This window comes from Oncorhynchus nerka, linkage group LG25 (assembly GCF_034236695.1).
Source record: "Oncorhynchus nerka isolate Pitt River linkage group LG25, Oner_Uvic_2.0, whole genome shotgun sequence".
NCBI lineage: Eukaryota > Metazoa > Chordata > Actinopteri > Salmoniformes > Salmonidae > Oncorhynchus > Oncorhynchus nerka.
The window spans coordinates 46210003-46233660 of record NC_088420.1 but is presented as its reverse complement, the minus strand read 5'-3'; the positions used below and the strand labels follow the sequence as shown (position 1 = coordinate 46233660).

At 41.1% G+C, this 23658-nt stretch overlaps 1 protein-coding gene across 3 annotated transcripts in view; it reads right to left on the bottom strand.

Annotated features, from left to right (window-relative positions):
* Window positions 1-23658, bottom strand: part of si:ch211-1e14.1 (UPF0606 protein KIAA1549) — a 97276-nt gene that overhangs the window by 33413 nt on the left and 40205 nt on the right. For all 3 annotated transcript variants that reach the window (XM_029634619.2, XM_029634620.2, XM_029634621.2), the window contains exons 3-11: window positions 18626-20935; window positions 18259-18347; window positions 15925-16084; window positions 15665-15795; window positions 8141-8321; window positions 7871-7930; window positions 7376-7521; window positions 5009-5186; window positions 1042-1229 (exon numbers count right to left, since the gene is read on the bottom strand). In XM_029634619.2, coding sequence (XP_029490479.1) covers window positions 1042-1229; window positions 5009-5186; window positions 7376-7521; window positions 7871-7930; window positions 8141-8321; window positions 15665-15795; window positions 15925-16084; window positions 18259-18347; window positions 18626-20935 — 3443 coding nt within the window. The remainder of the gene's footprint in view (window positions 1-1041; window positions 1230-5008; window positions 5187-7375; window positions 7522-7870; window positions 7931-8140; window positions 8322-15664; window positions 15796-15924; window positions 16085-18258; window positions 18348-18625; window positions 20936-23658) is intronic.

Below are 23658 nucleotides of genomic sequence, written 5' to 3'. Positions count from 1 at the left end.
TCACCTTCCTCATGATCATTGATGCCCCACGAGGTGAGATCTTGCATGGAGCCCCAGACCGAGGTTGATTGACCGTCATCTTGAACTTCATCCATTTTCTAATAATTGCGCCAACAGTTGTTGCCTTCTCACCAAGCTACTTGCCTATTGTCCTGTAGCCCATCCCAGCCTTGTGCAGGTCTACAATTTTATCCCTGATGTCCTTACACAGCTGTCTGGTCTTGGCCATTGTGCAGAGGTTGGCGTCTGTTTGATTGAGTGTGTGGACAGGTGTCTTTTATACAGGTAACGAGTTCAAACAGGTGCAGTTAATATAGGTAATGAGTGGAGAACAGGAGAGATTCTTAAAGAAACTAACAGGTCTGTGAGAGCCGGAATACTTACTGCTTGGTAGGTGATCAATTACTTATGTCATGCAATAAAATGCAAATTAATTACTTAAAAATCATACAATGTGATTTTCTGGATTTTTGTTTTAGATTCCGTCTCTCACAGTTGAAGTGTACCTATGATAAAAATTCCAGACCTCTACATGCTTTGTAAGTAGGAAAACCTGCAAAATCGGCAGTGTATCAATTACTTGTTCTACCCACTGTATATATCCATCTGCAGCATCTCTGTGCGTAGTACATTGTACTTTTAGTTATCTCTGATACTGACAGCTATTTGTCCCCCTCTACCTTCACACACAGCATAGAGAGTGATGTGTTATCAGCCAGTCGACTCCTCTGTGTCTCCACTCCTAATAACTACACAGACAGACCAGACAGACTGATCCATCAGAGAGACAGGATAACCCCTAATAACTACACAGACAGACCAGACAGACTGATCCATCAGAGAGACAGGATAGCCGTGTAGAGTAGGGCCATTTAAGACCGTGGTTATGGACAAAGAGACAGGCAACATAAACATGTAAGACCCAACAGGTTAAAAGAGGTGAATAAACTCTAGGATCATGCTCCTTGGCACATCGTCCCTCCTCCTCCCCTCCTCCCCCCTCACCTTCAGTCTCTTTATTTCTATCAGGTTTTTGATCACCTTCTGTCTCTGCTGGACAGTGGTCATGGCGTCGGGCTGGAACTCCAGCTTGTCGGTGCGACACAGCTTCCAGTACAGGATGGAGATGATGACGACGGCCACACCTAGCGGCACCACCACGCCGACAATGATCCACACGCTGGTGTTCTCCGTGTCCGTGGGAGGGTAGCCCGCCACCTTCTCCACAGCTACAGGGCCATAGAGACATACTTAACACGTAACATGATATAGAATATTATAGAGTGTGTGTACATCATGTATGTGCAATTATATGCATATGTCTGCCTGCCTGCCTGCGTGTGTGTGTGTGTGCGTGCATGCATCTGTCTGTGTTTATATATCCCCATCAGAAACCCAAACTAGCACATCAAGTTAATTTCTAAACAGCTAGAGTAGATGCACTGCATGGTACACACTGTGTTCCACGCACAACATCTTTAGGCTGTCGGTTCCCCTGCTGTAACCAAGGGACTTCATTAGGATTAATTAAGGCTTGTCGTACCCCTTGGGAGAACCCTTGCCTGCCGTAAGATGAGTCTTACAGCAGGGACAGAAGTCCCCTGAGGTGCTCTGACCGTGTGTTAGGCTTTCATCCCGAACATGGGTATATAATGAGGTTGATAGACATTTGACACAGTCTATAGGATAAAGTCATTAGTTGAGACGCTGCTATAAATACATGTCAACATATACTGAGAAAGCAATTCATTAGTATTCTCTTTTTATCCTTTTTTACTGTGCAGATTCACTGTACTATGATCAGGAGCTCCAAAAGCTTAATGAACACGTTCTGTGTCAATGAATGCACTGGTGCATAGATATGTGCCTGAACAAAGACAGGATGGATAAAATCGATAGGTTAGATAAGGTAGATAGATAAAATAGGATAGATAGGATAGATAAAATAGATAGGATAGATAAAATAGATAAGATAGATAAAATAGATAGATAGAAAAAAAATAGATAGGATAGATGAAATAGATAAGATAGATCAAATAGATAAGATAGATATATATATATATATATAGATGAAATAGATAGATAAAATAGATAGATATATAGCTGAAATATTTTTTTTTTTAGATAGGATAGAAAAAATATATATGTATATAGAAAAAAAAAACAGAAAAAAAAATATATATATATATATATAAATATATATAAAATATATATTAAAAAATATATAGATCAAATATATATATATATATATATATATATAGATAAAAAAAATATATATATATATATATATATAGAGTAGATATATAAGATAGATAGGCTAGATCAAATAGATAGATAAAATAGATAGGATAGATAAAATAGATAGTTAAGATAGATAGATAGATCAAATAGATAGGATAGATCAAATAGATAGATAGGACAGATCAAATAGATAGATACAATAGATAGGATAGATAAAATAGATAGATAAAAAAGAAAGGATAGATAAAATAGATAGATAAAAAAGAAAGGATAGATAAAATAGATAGATCGATAAAATAGATAGATAAGCTAGATAGATCAAATAGATAGATGACATAGATAGGATAGATCAAATAGATAGATACAATAGATAGGATAGATAAAAATAGATAGATAAGATAAAATAGATAGATAGATACATAGATAGATAAGATAGATAGATAAAATAGATAGGATAGATCAAATAGATAGATAAATAGATAGATAAAATAGATAGGATAGATCAACAAGATAGATAAAATAGATAGATAGGATAAATAAAATAGATTGGATAGATCAAATAGATAGATAGATAAGATAAATAAAATAGATAGGATGGATCAAATAGATAGATAGATAGGATATATCAAATAGATAGATAAGATAGATAGGATAGATAAAATAGATTAGATAGGATAGATAAAATAGATAGGATAGATCAAAAAGATAGATAAAATAGATTAGATAGGATAGATCAAATAGATAGATAAAATAGATAGATAAATAGATAGATAAGCTAGATAAAATAGATAGGATAGATCAAAAAGATATATCAAATAGATAGATAAAATAGATAGGATAGATCAAAAAGATATATCAAATAGATAGATAAAATAGATAGATAGATGCATAAAATAGATAGGATAGATAGATAGATAGATAAAATAGATAGATAGATAGATAAAATAGATAGATAGATAGATAAAATAGATAGATAGATAGATAAAATAGATCAAAAAGATAGATAAAATAGATTAGATAATAGATAGATAGATAAAATAGATTAGATAGATAAAATAGATAGATAGATACATAAAATAGATAATAGATAGATAGATAGATAAAATAGATAGATAGATAGATAAAATAGATAGGATAGATCAAAAAGATAGATAAAATAGATAAATAAAATAGATAGATAAGATAAATAAAATAGATAGATAAGATAAATAAAATAGATTGGATAGATAAAATAGATAGATCAAAAAGATAGATAAAATAGATAAATAAAATAGATAGATAAGATAAATAAAATAGATAGATAAGATAAATAAAATAGATAGGATAGATAGATAGATAGGATAAATCAAATAGATAGATAAGATAGATAGGATAGATAAAATAGATTAGATAGGATAGATAAAATAGATTAGATAGGATAGATAAAATAGATTAGATAGGATAGATTAGATAGGATAGATCAAAAAGATAGATAAAATAGATAGATAGATAAAATAGATCAAAAAGATATATCAAATAGATAGATAAAATAGATAGATAGATGCATAAAATAGATAGATAATAGATAAAATAGATAGGATAGATCAAAAAGATAGATAAAATAGATTAGATAGGATAGATAATAGATAGATAGATCAAATAGATAGATAGATAAATAGATAGATGAAATAGATAAAAGAGATAGGATATATCAAAAAGATAGATCAAATAGATAGATAAACTAGATAGATAGATACATAAAATAGATAGATAGATACATAAAATAGATAGATAGATAGATACATAAAATAGATAGATAGATAATAGATAGATAGATAAAATAGATAGATAGATAATAGATAGATAGATAAAATAGATAGATAGATAGATACATAAAATAGATAGATAGATACATAAAATAGATAGATAGATAATAGATAGATAGATAAAATAGATAGGATAGATAGATAGATAGATACATAAAATAGATAGATAGATAATAGATAGATAGATAAAATAGATAGGATAGATAGATAGATAGATACATAAAATAGATAGATAGATAATAGATAGATAGGATAGATCAAAAAGATAGATAAAATAGATAGATAGGATAGATAAAATAGATAGATAAAATAGATAGATAGATAGATAAAATAGATAGATAGATAGATAGATAAAAAATAGATAGGATAGATCAAATAGATAGATAGATAGATAGATAAAATAGATAGGATAGATCAAATAGATAGATAAGATCGATAGATAAAATAGATAGATAAGATATATAGGATATATAAAATAGAAAAGATAGATAGATCAAATATATAATATAGATAGATACATAAGTTAGATAGGATAAATAAAATAGATATGATAGATAGATAGGATAGATCAAATAGATAGATAGATCAAATAGATAGATAGATAGATAGGATAAATAAAATAGATATGATAGATCGATAGGATAGATAAAATAGATAAGATCGATAGATTAGATAGATAAAATAGATAGATAAGATAAAATGATAGATAAAATAGATAAGATAGGATAGATAAAATAGATATGATAGATAAGATAAAATAGATAGATATATAGGATAGATAAAATAGATAAGATAGATAAAATAGATAGATAGATAAGATAGATAGATTAGATCAAATAGATTAGATTAGATATATTAGATAGATAGATTAGATTAGATAGATACTCTATAGTCAAGACCATAGGAGTTGGCAAGACAGCATAAAGCGATCTGGGACCAGGCTGTGGCGGATTGGAACTTACGTGTAGCCAGGATGCCCTCCACTCTGTATCCCAGTATGATGGCTGCCCTCTGCACGTCAAGACGGTTCAGCAGGTTGGCTGTAGTGATTGCAGGCTGCCGCTCCCCGCTGGGACCCTCCACAAAGTACACCATCTCCAGGGGGTGTTCCGCTCCCACCAGCCTGGTCGTACTCACAATCTGAAGGGAGGAAGATGTGTGATTTTTGAATGACTAACCCCATACATGTAACATCTGTATGGTCCCTCCGTCAACTATTGAATTTTAAAGACAGATTCAAATAACAAAAGATCAGTGAGCTTTTCGAAAGCCTCATAAGAAAAGGGCAGTGATTGGTAGATGGGTTACAATAACAAATCAGACAATGAATACATCTTTAAGCATGGTGAAGTTATTCATTCTGCTGTGGATGATGCATTAAACCATCCAGAGACATCAAAGATACAGTCATCCTTGAACTGAGCTGCAGGACAGGAATGAGACTGCGTCAGGGATGTCACCACGAGGCCATCGGTGATGTTAAAACAGTTACAGAGTTCAATGGCTGTGATGGGAGAAAACTGGGGACGGATCAACATTGTAGTGACTCCGCAATAATGAAAAGAAGAACACAAATACAGAATGAAAATATTCCAAAACATGCATATTGTATGCAACAAGCACTAAAGTAATACTGCAATAAAAACACAGCAAAGGAATACACTTTTTGGCCTGAATGCAAAGCCTTGTGTTTGGCTGACCTTTTTTCCCCAGAAGAATAATGGGCAAATATGGCACAATCCAGGTGTGCACAGCTCTTATAGACTTACCCATGAAGACCGCAGCTGTAACCGATGCCAAAAGGTGTTTCTAAAATGTATTGACTCAGGGAGCTGAATACTTTTTCTAAACTACTATATTTGCATTTTTCTTCCTCTTCGACATTATAGAGTATTGTTTGTAAATTGTCGACCAAAAAAGTACAATTAAATACATTTTAATCCCACTTAGTAACACAATAAATTGTAACGCAATAAAACGTGTAGCTCTGTAGCGACAATGCCTGGTACTAGCTTCCAGTGGTTTAAATGTGGTTTCTATTCTGTCTCTACTTTTCTTTCCCCATTACCCAATAATAACATAACAATACTCTGTAGAAGGGTGGTTGCAAACAGAGTGGACTATACAGTGTTCGTCACATCAACTGGTAAAAGCTTCCTTCCTACTAATTCAGTGGATATTATTCCTTGTGGTGAGCTCTCTATGAATCGGAACAGTGAGACTCATTATCAAGGGCTTGTAGTCTTTTCTACCCAGAGCACCACTGCTTTACTAATCAAGCTCGGCCTTTTGTGGAGCTCCACAGCACCTGCTCTACTCTACTCCCCTCTCTCTTAACAACATTCAGGGGACAGGATAGGCCAGAGTATCCATGGCAACTCCACCTACAGTATTCATCACAGCGCCAGCCACTCAAAGACCAACCACCAAGTCAAATTGTCTTTCTTTCAAGACCCGTTACTCGACTGCTGTGTGCACCAGTCGCTAATAGCAGATCAATTATTAATTCTCTCTCTGCCTGGCAGCTGGAGTTATTATAAACCCAGGAGGTGTGTGTGTGTGTGTGTGTGTTTTGGAAGGGGGTGGTTCAGGTGGGGCCACACACTGTTCATCATTCCACTCTAATAAACTTGGGGACTGGATGTGGATTAGAGCTTGGCTGAGGGAACACAGGTTGTTTTTCTGTGTCAGATCACACACGACCCAGACTTACTCTCTTCAGTAACACAGTACCTAGGGCAGCCTAGACTAGGGGCTATTACCACAGGGGGAGAGCTGTACTTGCTGTACTTAGAGTTATGGTAAAGCACAACACGAGATAACTGTAATTTGAGTTCTCAAATGTAATGCATCGTGTGGTGTGTGTGTGTGTTCATGACTTATTCTGTATAAATGTCTCTGAGTAGCAGTACACTTTTAGAAAAAAAGGTGTTACCTAAAACCTAAAAGGGTTCTTCGGCTGTCCCCATAGGAGAACCCTTTCCGATTCCATGTAGAACCCTTTCCACAGGGGGTTCTAACTGAAACCAAAAAGGGTTCTACCTGAAACAAAAAATGGTTATCCTATGGGAACAGCTGAAGAACCCTTTTTTCTGTCACCCTTACCTCAGATAAACTGTACACACACATCTACCTGTGTATAGTATAGTGCAGGGGTATTCAAAACTTACCCTATGAGGTCCGGAGTACTGCTGGTTATCTGTTCTACCTGATAATGAATTCCACTTACCTGGTGTCCCAGGTGTAAAGGGAACATTGAAAAAAGCAGCGGAACTGGCTTCAAGGTCCAAATTAGAATTTGATGGGTATAGTCGCTCCGATGCGGTTACCTGAATACTGTGGTTAGCCACGCTGGTGGCCCTCTTGGTGCGCCTGGCCGCCCCCAGCACTTCTCCTAGCAGCAGGGCCACACGACGTTCCATCTTGGCCTGGAAGGTCCGCTCGTCCACCCCCTGATCCAGCACACCCAGCAACACTGGTCAAGGACAGGAAACAGAGAGTTATGATATCACTCACAGGACAGGAAATACAGAACCAACACATAGCCTCATCACACAGCCAGAACATAGGCCCTACATGTGTATGTCTTTCAATCCATCCTCCTGCTGCAGTTGAGATTTAGATTGGATGGAATATTTAAAGGAGCGTTTCCCAAAGTCAGTCCTTGGGACCACAAGAGGTGCACGTTTTGGTTTTTGCCCACAGCAGATTCAAATAATGAACAAATAATTCCAACAACCAAAACATGCACCCCTTGAGGTCTCCAGGACTGAGTTTGGGAAACGCTGACCTAATGTCAGAGTTGTTGACAAGGGGAAGCATACCTGTTCTAACCCAAGACGAGCGAAGCAACTGGGTGGTGTTCAACTCCGGGTAGTGGAAAGCTATTGGGAAAGAACAGAGGGAAACCAGACAAGTACAGACAACCTGAAAATACTCTCTATTGAGGTTAAAATAGGTGTATAGAAGGTGAAGCAGATTGGCTAATAGAATACATTTGATTAGAATATATTTATTTTTCCCCAAGTGAACTTCCCTCAGGAGTGGCGTTTGGCATAAAATCCCAATCCATTAGACAATGATAATAGACTCACGCTCGGCGATCTGCAGCACGGGGAAGCCCAGGTAGTAGCTGAATTCCACCATGTTGAGCAGCCTCAGGTGGTTGCTGACCTCTGACCCCTTCAGGTAGCCTATGGCCCCACGCACCGCAAAGGTCACGTCCACCGGCTCCCTTTGCTGACTACTTGGCTGGTTCATGGTGATGTTCAGAATCTAGGAAAATATGACATATCCACACGTCTTTGAGCTAGGGATGGATATCAAAAGTTCAGTAAATGGTAAAAAGAGACTGTCACCAATCAACCATGTGAGCATACACTGCAGTGTGATGTTCGCAATTTGCCACACATTTACTTATTTATTTATACTGGGCAAAGATGTAAATTTAACATTGGTTTAAACTTTTTTATTTTATTTTTTAAAAACAGATGTTTTAAGCTTAGTTATAGTGAAACACGTCAATTCTGGTCTTCATTTTGACAGTTTGTTGCAAAAGTGATATATGTTGGTCTTTTAGTAGTAAATCTAGCTCTTTTTCCCCCTAGCGGTTCAACTCTACCATTTCAATTGTGATGTAGAGGCACCTTGAGAAAGTGCCTCTACATCATCTTAAGGGAGGGTACTTCTAGATGTGCTGGGAGGTACAGTACCACATCAAGGCTTACTATAAAAGCAGGTGACAGCGTGCCTTATTTGGCATTGGTCTTGGTAAGGGGAGAGTGACAATATATATTGCATGATGCTTCCTTGACTGACGTTACACAAAATGCAAGGTTTTTGCTTATGGTTTCAAACACATCTACAGTGCATTTGGAAAGTATTCAGACCCCTTGACTTTTTCCACATTTTGTTACATAACATCCTTTTTTTTATCTCATCAATCTACACACAATACCCCATAATGACAAAGCGAAATGTTTAATTTATTAAAAATAAAAAACAGAAATACCTTATTTACATACAGTCAGGTTCATAAGTATCTGGACAGTGAGACAATTTGCATAATTTTGTCTCTGTACGCCACCACAATGGACTTGAAAGAAATCAAGATGTGCTTTAAGTGTAGACGTTCATCTTTAATTTAAGGGTTTTGTCAAAATGATTGTATGAACAGTGTAGGAAATACAACCATTTTTATACATAGCCCCCCAATTTTAGGGGCTCATTAGTAATTGGACAAACTAATATAATTATAAATGAAAGGACCAAAAGTAATTGGACAATTGTCTGCACAGCTGTTCCATGGTCAGGTTTGTGTTATTCCCTCATTAGTGAATTTGCAAGTAAGCAGATAAAAGGTCAAGAGTTGATTTCAAGTGTGACATTTGCATTTGGAATCTGTTGCTGTTAACCCTCAATAGGAATTCCCAAGAGCTGTCACTGCCAGTGAAGAAAGCCATCATTAGGCTGACAAATCAAAACAAACCCATCAGAGAGATAGCAAAAACATTAGGTGTGGCCAAATCAACTATTTCATACATTCTTAAAAAGAAAAAACGCACTGGTGAGCTCAGGAACACCAACAGGCCTGGAAGACCATGGATAACAACTGTGGTGGATGACAGAAGAATTATTTCCTTGGTGAAGAAAAACCCCTTCACAACAGTTGGCCAGATCAAGAACACCCTCCAGGAGGCAGGTGTATCTGTGTCAAAGTCAACAGTAAAGAGAAGACTTCACCAGAGTAAATACTGACGGTTTACCACAAGATGTAAACCATTGGTAAGCGTCAAAAACAGGAAGAGCAGATTAGAGTTTGCCAAACAAAATCTAGAAAAGCCTGTACAGTTCTGGAACAACAGCCTATGGACAGATGAGACAAAGACCACCTCATCTGTGAAGCATGGTGGAGGTAGTGTTATGGTGTGGGCATGTATGGCTGCCAATGGAGCTGATTCCCTTGTATATATTGATGATGTGACTGCTGACAAAAGCAGCATGATGAATTTTGAAGTGTTTAGGGTTATATTATCTGCTCAAATTGAGCCAAATGCTTAAAAACTCATTGGACGGTGCTTCAAAGTGCAGATGGACAACGACCCGAAGCATATTGCGAAAGCAACCAAATACTTTTTTTTAAGGCAAATAAGTATAATGTTCTTTAATGGCCAAGTCAATCACTTGACCTGAATCCAATTGAGCATGCATTTCACTTGCTGAAGGCAAAACTGAAAGCAAAACGCCACAAGAGCAAGTAGGAACTGAAGACAGCTGCAGTAAAGGCCTGGCATCTTTTACCAAATCTAATGTGTTATATTCTCCAAATTCATTTCACATTTCCACAAACTTCAAAGTGTTTCCATACAAATGGCATCAATAATATGCATATCCTTGCTTCAGGTCCTGAGCTACAGGCAGTTACATTTACATTACATTTACATTTTACATTTAAGTCATTTAGCAGACGCTCTTATCCAGAGCGACTTACAAATTGGTGCATTCACCTTATGACATCCAGTGGAGCAGCCACTTACAATAGTGCATCTAAATCTTTTAAGGGGGGGGGAGGTGAGAAGGATTACTTTATCCTATCCTAGGTATTCCTTAAAGAGGTGGGGTTTCAGGTGTCTCCGGAAGGTGGTGATTGACTCCGCTGTCCTGGCGTCGTGAGGGAGTTTGTTCCACCATTGGGGGCCAGAGCAGCGAACAGTTTTGACTGGGCTGAGCGGGAACTGTACTTCCTCAGTGGTAGGGAGGCGAGCAGGCCAGAGGTGGATGAACGCAGTGCCCTTGTTTGGGTGTAGGGCCTGATCAGAGCCTGGAGGTACTGAGGTGCCGTTCCCCTCACAGCTCCATAGGCAAGCACCATGGTCTTGTAGCGGATGCGAGCTTCAACTGGAAGCCAGTGGAGAGAGCGGAGGAGCGGGGTGACGTGAGAGAACTTGGGAAGGTTGAACACCAGACGGGCTGCGGCGTTCTGGATGAGTTGTAGGGGTTTAATGGCACAGGCAGGGAGCCCAGCCAACAGCGAGTTGCAGTAATCCAGACGGGAGATGACAAGTGCCTGGATTAGGACCTGCGCCGCTTCCTGTGTGAGGCAGGGTCGTACTCTGCGGATGTTGTAGAGCATGAACCTACAGGAACGGGCCACCGCCTTGATGTTAGTTGAGAACGACAGGGTGTTGTCCAGGATCACGCCAAGGTTCTTAGCGCTCTGGGAGGAGGACACAGTGGAGTTGTCAACCGTGATGGCGAGATCATGGAACGGGCAGTCCTTCCCGGGAGGAAGAGCAGCTCCGTCTTGCCGAGGTTCAGCTTGAGGTGGTGATCCGTCATCCACACTGATATGTCTGCCAGACATGCAGAGATGCGATTCGCCACCTGGTCATCAGAAGGGGGAAAGGAGAAGATTAATTGTGTATCGTCTGCATAGCAATGATAGGAGAGACCATGTGAGGTTATGACAGAGCCAAGTGACTTGGTGTATAGCGAGAATAGGAGAGGGCCTAGAACAGAGCCCTGGGGGACACCAGTGGTGAGAGCACGTGGTGAGGAGACGGATTCTCGCCACGCCACCTGGTAGGAGCGACCTGTCAAGTAGGACGCAATCCAAGCGTGGGCCGCGCCGGAGATGCCCAACTCGGAGAGGGTGGAGAGGAGGATCTGATGGTTCACAGTATCGAAGGCAACCGATAGGTCTAGAAGGATGAGAGCAGAGGAGAGAGAGTTAGCTTTAGCAGTGCGGAGCGCCTCCGTGATACAGAGAAGAGCAGTCTCAGTTGAATGACTAGTCTTGAAACCTGACTGATTTGGATCAAGAAGGTCATTCTGAGAGAGATAGCGGGAGAGCTGGCCAAGGACGGCACGTTCAAGGGTTTTGGAGAGAAAAGAAAGAAGGGATACTGGTCTGTAGTTGTTGACATCGGAGGGATCGAGTGTAGGTTTTTTCAGAAGGGGTGCAACATTTGGGTATGTCATTTTAGGCGAAATTAAAGCTGAAAGTCTACACTTTATTGAATTAATTCAACTCTAATATGCTGTGGTAGACATCTAAAATAAGAATAACTTGGTCAATGTCCAAATATTTATGGAACTGAATAAGTATTCAGAGCCTTTGCTATGAGACTGAAATTGGAGACTTGATTGGATTCCACCTGTGGTAAATTCAATTGATTGGACATGATTTGGAAAGGCACATACCTGTCTATATAAGGTCCCACAGTTGACAGTGCATGACAGAGCAAAAACCAAGCCATGAGGTCGAGGGAACTGTCTGCAGAGCTCAGAGACAGGATTGTGTCGAGGCACAGTTCTGGGGAAGGGTAGCAAAACATTTCTACAGCATTGAAGGTTCCCAAGAACACAGTGGCCTCCATCAGTCTTAAATGGAAGAAGTTTGGAACCACCAAGACCTGGCCGCCCGGCCAAACTGAGCAATTGGGGGAAAAGGGCCTTGGTCAGGAAGGTGACCAAGAACCCGATGGTCACTCTGACAGAGCTCCAGAGTGCATCTGTGGAGATGGGAGAACCTTCCAGAAGGACAACCATCCTTGAAGCACTCCACCAATCAGGCCTTTATGGTAGACTGGTCTGACGGAAGCCACTCCTCAGTAAAAGGCACATGACAGTCCTCTTGGAGTTTGCCATAAGGCACCTAAAGCACTCTACATATGGGCCATTCCCCCCACCCACAACTTCTCACCTGAAGGCATTTGAAGAGGTTGGACAAAGGCTGAAATTGGGGTTGAGAGTTACCCTTTAATGTAATTTCAGTGAAATGACGTGGAAACAACGTAGATTCAACCAGTGTGAATATACAGCAGAAGAGCTTGGGTCAGATTGATCTCATTTCATTTGCGGAATTGAAATTGAAAGGGAATTGAAAATTAAATGACCAGGCATAATTAAAATGGTGTTCTCCAGATATTAATTTATTATCCAGTCTAATCCGTTAATTTACTGAGTATGAAACCTACAGTCGAAGTCGGGAGTTTACATACACTTAGGTTAGAGTCATTAAAACCCGTTTTTCAACCACTCCACAAATTTCTTGTTCACAAACTATAGTTTTGAAGTCAGTTAGGACATCTACTTTGTGCATGACACAAGTAATTTTTTCCAACAATTGTTTACAGACAGATTATTTCACTTATAATTCACTGTATCACAATTCCAGTGGGTCAGAAGTTAATATACAGTAAATTGACTGTGCCTTTAAACAGCTTGGAAAATTCTGTCATGGCTTTAGAAGCTTCTGATAGGTTAATTGACATAATTTGAGTCAATTGGAGCTGTACCTGTGGATGTATTTCAAGACCTACCGTCAAACTCAGTGCCTCTTTGCTTCACATCATGGGAAAATCAAAATAAATCAGCCAAGACCTCAGAAAACAATGATAGACCTCCACAAGTCTGGTTCATCCTTGGGAGCAATTTCCAAACGCCTGAAGGTACCATGTTCATCTGTACAAACAATAGTACGCAAGTATAAACAGCATTGGAACATGCAGCCGTCATACCGCTCAGGAAGGAGACGAGTTCTGTCTCCTAGAGATGAACGTACTTTGGTGCGAAAAGTGCAAATCATTCCTCAGAACAACAGCAAAGGACCTTGGGAAGATGCTGGAGGAAACGGGTACAAAAGTATCTATATTCACAGTAAAACGAGTCCTATATCAACATAACCTGAAAGGCCGCTCAGCAAGGAAGAAGCCACTGTTCCAAAACCGCCATTAAAAAAAGCCAGACTACGGTTTGCAACTGCACATGGGGACAAATATCATACTTTTTGGAGAAATGTCCTCTGGTCTGATGAAACAAAAATAGAACTGTTTGGCCATAATGACCATCAATTATGTTTGGAGGGAAAAGGGGGAGGCTTGCAAGCAGAAGAACAACATCCCAACCGTGAAACACGGAGGTGGGCAGCATCATGTTGTGGGGGTGCATTGCTGCAGGAGGGACTGGTGCACTTCACAAAATAGATGGCATCATGAGGCAGGAAACTTATGTGGGTATATTGAAGCAACATCTCAAGACATCTTGGTCACAAATGGGTCTTTCAAATTAACAATAACCCCAAGCACACTTCCAAAGTTGTGGAAAATGGCTTAAGGACAACAAAGTCAAGGTATTGAAGTAGCCATCACAAAGCCCTGAGCTCAATCCTATAGAAAATGTTTGGGCAGAACTGAAAAGGTGTGTGCAAGCAAGGAGGCCTACAAACCTGACTCAGTTACACCAGCTCTGTCAGGAGGAATGGGCCAAATTTCACCCAACTTATTGTGGGAAGCTTGTGGAAGGCTACCTGAAACGTTTGACCCAAGTTAAACAATTTAAAGGCAATGCTACCAAATACTAATTGAGTGTATGTAAACTTCTGACCCACTGGGAATGTGATGAAAGAAATAAAAGCTGAAATAAATAATTCTCTCTACTATTATTCTGACATTTCACATTCTTAAAATAAAGTGGTGAATCTAACTGACCTAAGACAGAGCATTTTTGCGAAGATTAAATGTCAGGAATTGTGAAAAACTGAGTTTAAATGTAGTTGGCTAAGGTGTATGTAAACTTCCGACTTCAACTGTATGTGTCTGAAAACTTTCCATACCCTTATGGTTTGCTACATTCAAGAACAGCAAACCCGAACAGCGAAATAAGCACTTTCTCAAGCATCTGAATACTTTTAATAGTGGAATCAAACCTGATTCAATAAACCAAAGCTGGTCATTTTGGTCTTGAATGAGTGACCACTGATCTAAAGACTTGTGTGCTGGAGATGGAGACCAACACTTAGGTTGTATTATTGCAGCACACACAGTCACGCAACCATACATTTCAACCATTACTCCCTGTCGCTCCACAAGCTTTAACAATTGTAATATAAAAGTCGAGCAGCTCCTGCCTCTCTTTCTCTCTCCAATCCGAAGCAAGCCCCTGCAGCTGTAATCAGAGTACTGCTGGTGCAATCGTTAGAGGCAGTCCCAGTCTATGTTTGTCGAAGTCAGCAAACAAGCACCACCAATTAAGACTGCAGTCTAGGCCAGGGGTATTCAACTCTTACCCTACATGGTACAGAGCCAGCTGGTTTTCTGTTATACCTGATAATTAATTGCACCCAGGTCTAAAATCAGTCCTTGATTAGAGGAGAAAAATTAAAACAAGCAGCGGAACTGGCTTCAGGTTCCAGAGTTGAGTTTGCAGGGCCTAGGTACTGCATTTGCACACAGTAACCCAATTAGTTTCTAACTTTCTCATTTCTTGGCCTCAGCCAACTGACTCTCTTGGAAAATCAGAGCTTTTCTCTCTTTTCCTTTCCACTTCCAGACTTATTTCAGCAGACGCTGCTCTTATCGAGCTCTCGCAGTAAGAGCATAGCTAAAGTACACGGCCAGTGGTCTTTAGAAATAACAAATGTGTGAGCTAAGGGTTCCTGACAGAAATGGGTTGCGATTAGGGGTGATTCCAGACAATCAGTACCAAGGCGTTGGACTCTAGGGTTGAAAACCTTGGAAAGAGTAAATGACTGCTAATGATAACAGAGCATTAGAAGAAGCTCTACTCTGTTCTAGTTGACTGGAGAGCTAAACTGTATTCAGTCAGTCTCCACTTACATCCACAGTGAAGTTTGTGGACTCCTGCGAGCGCCGGCGCACTTCGGCATATGCCATGGTCAGGCCTTTCTCAATGCGCTCGCTGAAGTTGCAGACGCGCACGTCAATGTGCCTGGGCACAAACTGCAGCACTGGATGGGAAACAGAAGAGAAGAGTTACATTCAGACACACACTAACAACAGTACGTACTGGGAATGCACTATTCAAATCTCCATTTCAAAAGGAGCTTGTATAGTTCGATACCAAACAGTGCTCTTACCTGAGTGGACCTGGTACTGGTGGTCTGGTACCTTCCAGTAGTGTGAGATGGACAGGAAGCCTCGACTTGATTGGCGCAGGGCGTTGATGACTGATATGGCCGTGTACACCACAGGACCCGACACTGCCCGGAACACAAAGTCTGGAGGATTCTTAGCAACCTTTACCAAGACACAGAAGAAAAAAAACACAATTATAATTTATCTTCCTAGCAAGAGTTATTTTAATGTTTAGATGTATTCTTTCAATTCAACTCTGTCTTTCTTTTTGTCTTACTTTCAACTCCTATCATCCTCCAAGTGCAGCTGAATATCTCTTATTCAGCTCTGGCACCATGAACTACGATGTACTGTATGTGTATGCACACTACCGTCTCCTTTTGCACTGTACAGCATATAAACCATTAAAAGGTAGACAGTTTCTTGAGGTCACTGCCTCTCTGCTGGGCCATGAAGTGTTGGGTGTGCAGTTAGTCATTAGTGTGGTTTGTTTATCAAAGAGCCTGGAGATTAAGAGTCCACAGGAAGTGGGCTGTCCTTCCTGGTGCGTCCCATCCCTATACCCCCACACACATGGCCTGGGCCATTACACAACAGCCTCATACCCACTGCTGCAGCTCCCTATCGCTTGATTAAACTCAGAGCATGTTGCAGCTGTTAGGCGCTTTCTTAGGGAGCCTGCGTTTTCTAATGTAAAGCTAACAACAGTGCCAGCACTTTGAGGTTAGCCCTAGTTGTCATGTCAGACCACGATTATGGACTCATTTATATACAGTGCCTTCGGAAAGAATTAAGACCCCTTGACATTTTCCACATTTTGTTACATTACAGCCTTATTCTAAAATGGATTGATTAAATAAAACTATTTCCTCAGCAAACTACACACAATACCCCATAACGACAAAGTGAAAACACGTTTTTTTTACATTTTTACAAATGTATTAAAAATAAAAAAACAGATACCTTATTTACATAAGTATTCAGACCCTTTGCTATGAGACTCAAAATTGAGCTCAGGTGACCTGTTTCCATTGAGCATCCTTGAGATGTTTCTACAACTTGATTGGATTTACCTTTGGTAAATTCAATTGATTGGACATGATTTGGAAAGGCACACACCTGTCTATATAATGTCCCACAGTTGACAGTGCATGTCAGTGCAAAAACCAAGCTATGAGGTTGAAGGAACTGTCCGTAGAGTTCCGAGACACAGATCTGGGGAAGGGTACCAAAAAAATTATGCAGCATTGAAAGTTCCTCAAAACAAAGTGGCCTCCATCATTCTTAAATGAAAAATGATTGGCCACCTGGCCAAACTGAGCAATTGGGGGAGAAGGGCCTTGGTCAGGGAGGTGACCAAGAACCCGATGGTCACTCTGACAGAGCTCCAGAGTTCCTTCGTGGAGATGGGAGAACCTTCCAGAAGGACAACCATCTCTGCAGCACTCCAACATTTAGGCTTTTATGGTAGAGTGGCCAGACGGAAGCCACTCCTCAGTAAAAGGCACATGACAGCCTGCTTGGAGTTTGCCAAAAGGGACCTAAAGACTCTCAGACCATGGGAAACAGGATTCTCTGGTCTGATGAAACCAATTCAATCCTCTTTGGATTGAATGCCAAGCGGTGAAGCATGGTGGTGGCAGCATCATGCTGTGGGGAGGTTTTTGAGTGACAGGGACTAGTCAGGATCGAGGCAAAGATGAACGGAGAAAAGTACAGAGAGAACTTTGACGAAAACATGCTCCAGGGCGCTCAGGACCTCAGACTGGGGCAAAGGGTCACCTCCCAACAGGACAAAGACCCTAAGCACACAGCCAAGACAAGGCAGGAGTGGCTTCGGGACACGTCTCTGAATGTCCTTGAGTGGCCCAGACAGATCCCGAACTTGAACCCGATCGAACATCTCTGGAGAGACCTGAAAATAGCTGTGCAGCAACGCTCCCCATCGAACCTGACAGAGCTTGAGAAGATCTGCAGAGAGGAATGGGAGAAACTCCCCAAATACAGGTGTGCCAAGCTTGTAGAGTCATACCCAAGAAGACTTGATGCTGTAATCGCTGCCAAAAGTGCTTTAACAAAGCAATGAGGTAATGGGCTGAATTCCTATTACAAATGTGATATTTCAGTAGTTTGTTTTGTAATACATTTGCAAAAATGTTAAATGTGACTTTTTGCTTTGTCATTATGGGGTATTGTGTGTAGATTGATGATAAAAAAAAAAACATTTACATTTACAGTCTGCTTTTTCAGTTCACTCTTATCTCGACCCATTTCATGAGGTATTGAAGTGAAGAATAAACCCCAATAAAAATGCCCCATGCTGCATAATAATGTACCTGCAGTTCAATTGACTTATTGAATTCAGTCTTCAGGACATCTCGGACTTGGGATTTGGCATATCCAACAGTGGCCCCAGCCGGAAAACCTGCATAGGAAGATGGAAGCACACATAGGTAGTAAATCTCATTATCAGATCATTATCTCATCTCACATTAGCTCATCTCTCATTGATAAATGATGTTATAGATTCATTTAGTGGACAATATTATCAAAACATTACATCACAAACCATGACTTTCATACTAAAATGGATAAGACATAGTTTTTGATTATATCTTAGCAACATTGATTAGGATGACATTCCACATAATGTTGCTGCATTAAAAAAGTATATTAATACGACAAAGAGGTAATACAACTTACCGACTTCAACAAAGTACACAGGCTTGGTGACGTTACAGAGGTACTGGCGGCCTATGGTTGTAGGTGGGCTCTTCGTAGTAGTTAGGAGGGTAGTGGTGGTGGCCAGAGTGGTGGTTGTAAAGGCCTCAGTAGTGATGCTGGTAGTAGTAGTGGTGGTGGTGGTGGCAGGATCAGTTGTGGAAATGTCTACACCACTAACTGTAGTCTGGCTGTCGTTGGTCACTGCTGTGACAGGACTATCAGTAACAACGCCTTGGTCAGCCATGACTGACACCGGGGGGATGGTGGTGGCATTGGTGGCTGGTTCTGTCGGGCCTGAGGTGACATTGGGGGGTAATTCTGTCTGGCCGGGAAATGGGGAGAAGGCGATAGAGGTGGTCACCACAGGAGTTACGAGAGAGGTGCTGAGGAGGGCCGTCTCTGTGGCGGAGGGAGAGACGTACCACAGGATGTCTGTCTCCGAGGCAGTAGCACTAGGCTGCACTGACACTAAGACAGAGCTGTTGTCCAGTCCGACACTGGAGGTGGCCACGGGGCTCGTCCATTCACCGGATACCTGACCAGTGACACCCCACAGGGAGGACGAGAGGTCCATGGAGGGAGTTGGCACTACTGAAGCCTCCAAGAATGGCACTGAGACATTCAGCGGAGTCATCTCCATAGTGTTTGCTGTGGTCGTATTCAGAGGCTCGGAGCTGGAGATATCAGTGGAGGACTCTTCGATCCAGGAAGTGTTGTCAGAAGGCTGGACCTCCACTCCATCCACTCCATAGAAGGCTGTAAGCATGTGGCTGAGGTCCACAGTGAAGGTGCTGGTGGCCACGATGTGCGTGGTGCTGATGGAGATCAGGGAGAAATGCCTGGAGGTGGTGGTCACGTTAGTGCCCCTGTGTTCTTCTGAGTCATCCTTGGTCAGCTGGATGGTGTAGTACTCCAGGCTATTCATGTCTGGTAAGAGGAGGTCTGTTGGTTCAACCATAAAGGTATCTGTCCAGTCAACATCTGAACCTCCTGGTAAATCCCCTTGAGGTGTTGGTATTTGTGTTGAGGCTAGCGTGGGGTGACTGGGAGAGGGATGGATGGGGAGAGGAACGGACGTGGGGGCCACACTTCCGACGCTAGAGCTGTAAGCCGCTGTTGTGAGACTAGGTGAAGACGTCATGTGACGCATCGAGGAGAAGGACACGCCGACCCTGGAGGGGAAGGAGGTGTCGTAGCTTTCCGCGTTGGAGTCCTCCAGGTCGTACATGTCCGTGGGCAGATTGGTGACCAGGGAGAAGTCGTCCCTTTCCAAGCCCATGTAGGATGCAGTCTCCGGGTAGTCTCCGGAGCCCCAATCCACCACCATGGTGTTGGCGGGGAAGAAGTCCTCAGGAGGGACCATGGTGGGCTCGGACGAGAAGGACGTGGTGTGAGGGTTCAGAAAAGGCACGTAGCTGGGAGCCAGCTGCATCTCAGGTGATGGTTTCGGGAGCATGTGGATATCCTGAGCAGCATCGCCCTTCTGCATGAGCTCACTGCTGGGACGAAGGTGATCCAGATAGATTAACCTACTTGAGGGATCAAGGGGCAGTTTGGGAACCAGCAAGAGATCGCCTAAACTCTGGGACATGTCTGGATTAGGTTTAGACTCTGGCCTGGCTTGGTCTGACTGGGCTTCTACATCTACCAGATCGTCAACAGGCAGTCTAGGCTGGCCGAGGGGTCCAACAGGAAGTGATGTCATAAATGCAGGGGTTGTCTGTTTTGATGAGTCTTGCTGGTTGCTGGGGGATAATAATGGAGGTTCATCTGGAGCTCTCTCATTAGAGTTTGGGACAATGAACTGTACCAATGTAGTCCAACTGGTGGCTGTAGAGAAGTTCAAGGGTGTTGTGGATTTGTTGGACTGTGGTCCGAGAGGTTTCTGGTGTGGTACTGTAACAAGGGTTGGAGAGAAAATTGCCATGGTTGAGTCAGGACCATAGAGCTTCAGCTCCCTTGAGAGTCTGGTAGGGCCTTTATGTTGTTGCTGAAGGCCAACCACAGGCTCTGAGGAGCTTAAAGTGGGAGTGGAGAGAGGGTCTGGACCAATGGGGAGGGGATCTCTAGAAGTCAATGATTTGGAGTTTTGAGAAGCTGAAATACCCCATTGAGTAAGTGTAGATTCAGATGGTAGGTGACCAGGTGAAGGGAGAGCTGTAGTTGTAGTGTCATCTGGGTGCTCAGAGGCCTCAGTGTGTGAAACAAATAAGGCTGAGGGTGATTCAGTCCAGCTTGATGCTTCTTCCCGAAACTCATCCAACACGGTGGGATCCAACGAAGAACAGTCTACGGAAAAATAAATAAATCATGAACACGAATGGCAAATTATAGATCAGATAAGTTATCTGAGCCTAACTAAGACTGCACTGAAATAAAGTACTGTGGAAAATAGCGTGCTCTTCAAATGGACTAAGAGATCAATATGATCTCATTCTCATTGAAGACTTGTTGTTGATATACAGTGAAGCTGTTTCATTTCATTTTCTTGCTCAGTGAGTTTTGGCAACAACAACCTTTGGAAATGACCAGGAAGGAAGCCGTCCATCACTCTTCAGAGAACAAAGTAGGCTATAAATGTTCAACAAAATTGCAGGATCAAATCAAACACTGGATAAAGTCAACCGATTTAGCCTAGTGACTCAAAGGGGAAAAGCTGTGGGGGTATTTCCACACAGGCATATAATTATAGACATTTCCTACATCACATCAATAGGACTCAAATATGTTCTGCCAGGCTCTTTAGCCTTAATTAGTAGGCTACTTTTCTCCATAGAATAAACATTGATCTGTGACTGTCAATAAATAACATACAAATTAATGAGAAGAATCATGAATGGTCCCAAGGACATAATATAGGATTACCATTTATCATCGGAGGGCTCCATATGGGCCTAATCTGATCCTCACCTCTGCAGCAAAGGTTATGAGATGATTATTGGATGCTAAAGGTACAAAATTGAGGCCTATTGTTCATCTGTCGTGGTCAGGGATGGGGAGTAGGCCTACTCAATTACATATAATCTGATTACAAAAAAACTGTGACTGTAATCAGTTACTTTACCAGCAAAAATATTGTAATCAGATTACAGATACTTTTTTTAAAAATGAAAAAAAAAAAAAATTACTTCTTGGATTACTTTTAAATTCAGAAAGGATGTGTGCTGAGAAAAAAATACATTATGACAACTTTCTGTTTTCTCAATGACATTCAATTCAGCAACGGAAAAAAGGTGGAAGTTTAAGTTTGTTCCACCTGAACGAGTCTGACCACAAGCCAGAGACCACTATGATGACATACCAAATGTGTTTGATGGATCCTTTTTGTCTTCTTCTAATGCCTCTTAAGGGGAAAGTAATCCAAAAGTAATCAGATTATGTTACTGAGTTTTAGCAATCCAAAAGTTACATTACTGATTATGCTATGCTATAATTTTAGACAGGTAACTAACTAGCAACTGCAACGTAATAAAAGTAATGAAATTCACACTAAAACGTCAACTTAAGTCTAATTTGAGTAGGCCAGTTTATGTGCAAAAAGACTCCAACCAACAACGTTACATAAAATGTACAATACCACTTATAGGCTGCGACATTGTGTTTGTGCACTTCTACAAAATCACTACAGTGCCTTAGGCATCAGGCTAATCACTAGTCTAACTAATGCAGTACCATTTGCCAAAGTGGCTGTAAAATGGAAAAATCTATTCAGAACCACAAAACACTGTTACAGCCCAGTGTGACTGGATGCACACAACAATGACAGATAAAGTTATCCACAGAACCCTCATGGAACAGCTTTAGCGTGATCCACAGCAGTGAATAAACAGGTCAGGCTATCTCACAGTGCACATTTTGTGATGGTGTACTATCATTTAATTTGTGTGTATGATAATACATGTTGTGTGTATAGCCTAATTAATGTTATGTGTGGATGAGGATATATGGAGACCATATGTTCCAGGCTGAAAACCTCAGGTCATTCTAGTTTAAGGGTCCAAAGTGAGCTACGTATCAAAGCACACAAGTAGGAACAACTAGCTAGTTACCATAACATTTTCTGGTGCTTGACCTTCGTATGTCCCTATTCTCCCTCATCACAAGTAATTGTATATTATATTCAAAAGCCATCACAAACCTAACAGGACTAATTCTAGTCATTTTGTAGAGTGGGGTTTTGTTGGGCACTGAAGTGCTGTAATGGAGCAGTGAGTATGTTTCTGACTAACTTGCCAGACTAGAGAGTGCTAGAGAGTGCCAACAGCCTTTATTCAGTAATTTGCTTCTTGTGTAACTTAAGCATCATGCATGATTTAATTGGGAACTGCCATGATTACACAAGTCACAGTCTAATACACGTGTGTGTGACCCGTGTTTTGTGTGTATATGTGCGTGGGTGCGTGTGCTTGTGTTTCTGGGGCAGGGTCTGTGTGTGAGCTGCCGGGAAGCCATGGGTGCCACGCTACAACACTTTGAATAATTCATAGTAGTGGGCCTTCAAATCGGGTTCCAAAGAGCTGTATCAGTTTGCCTAGTTTATATTCTAAACCGTGTTCTATAAATGTTCCATTAGAATCGCGCTTAAAGTCCAAACAGAGGCTTGTGATGTTGAATCAGGGAACTTTGAGAATCAGAAAGCTGTATTACCCTGCCATCAGACGAGAGGTGTACTGTATGTCATCCCAGTTAGATTACTAGGCAGATCAGACAGCTGTATTACCCTGCCATCAGACGAGAGGTGTACTGTATGTCATCCTAGTTAGATTACTAGGCAGATCAGACAGCTGTATTACCCTGCCATCAGACGAGAGGTGTACTGTATGTCATCCCAGTTAGATTACTAGGCAGATCAGACAGCTGTATTACCCTGCCATCAGACGAGAGGTATACTGTATGTCATCCCAGTTAGATTACTAGGCAGATCAGACAGCTGTATTACCCTGCCATCAGACGAGAGGTGTACTGTATGTCATCCCAGTTAGATTACTAGGCAGATCAGACAGCTGTATTAC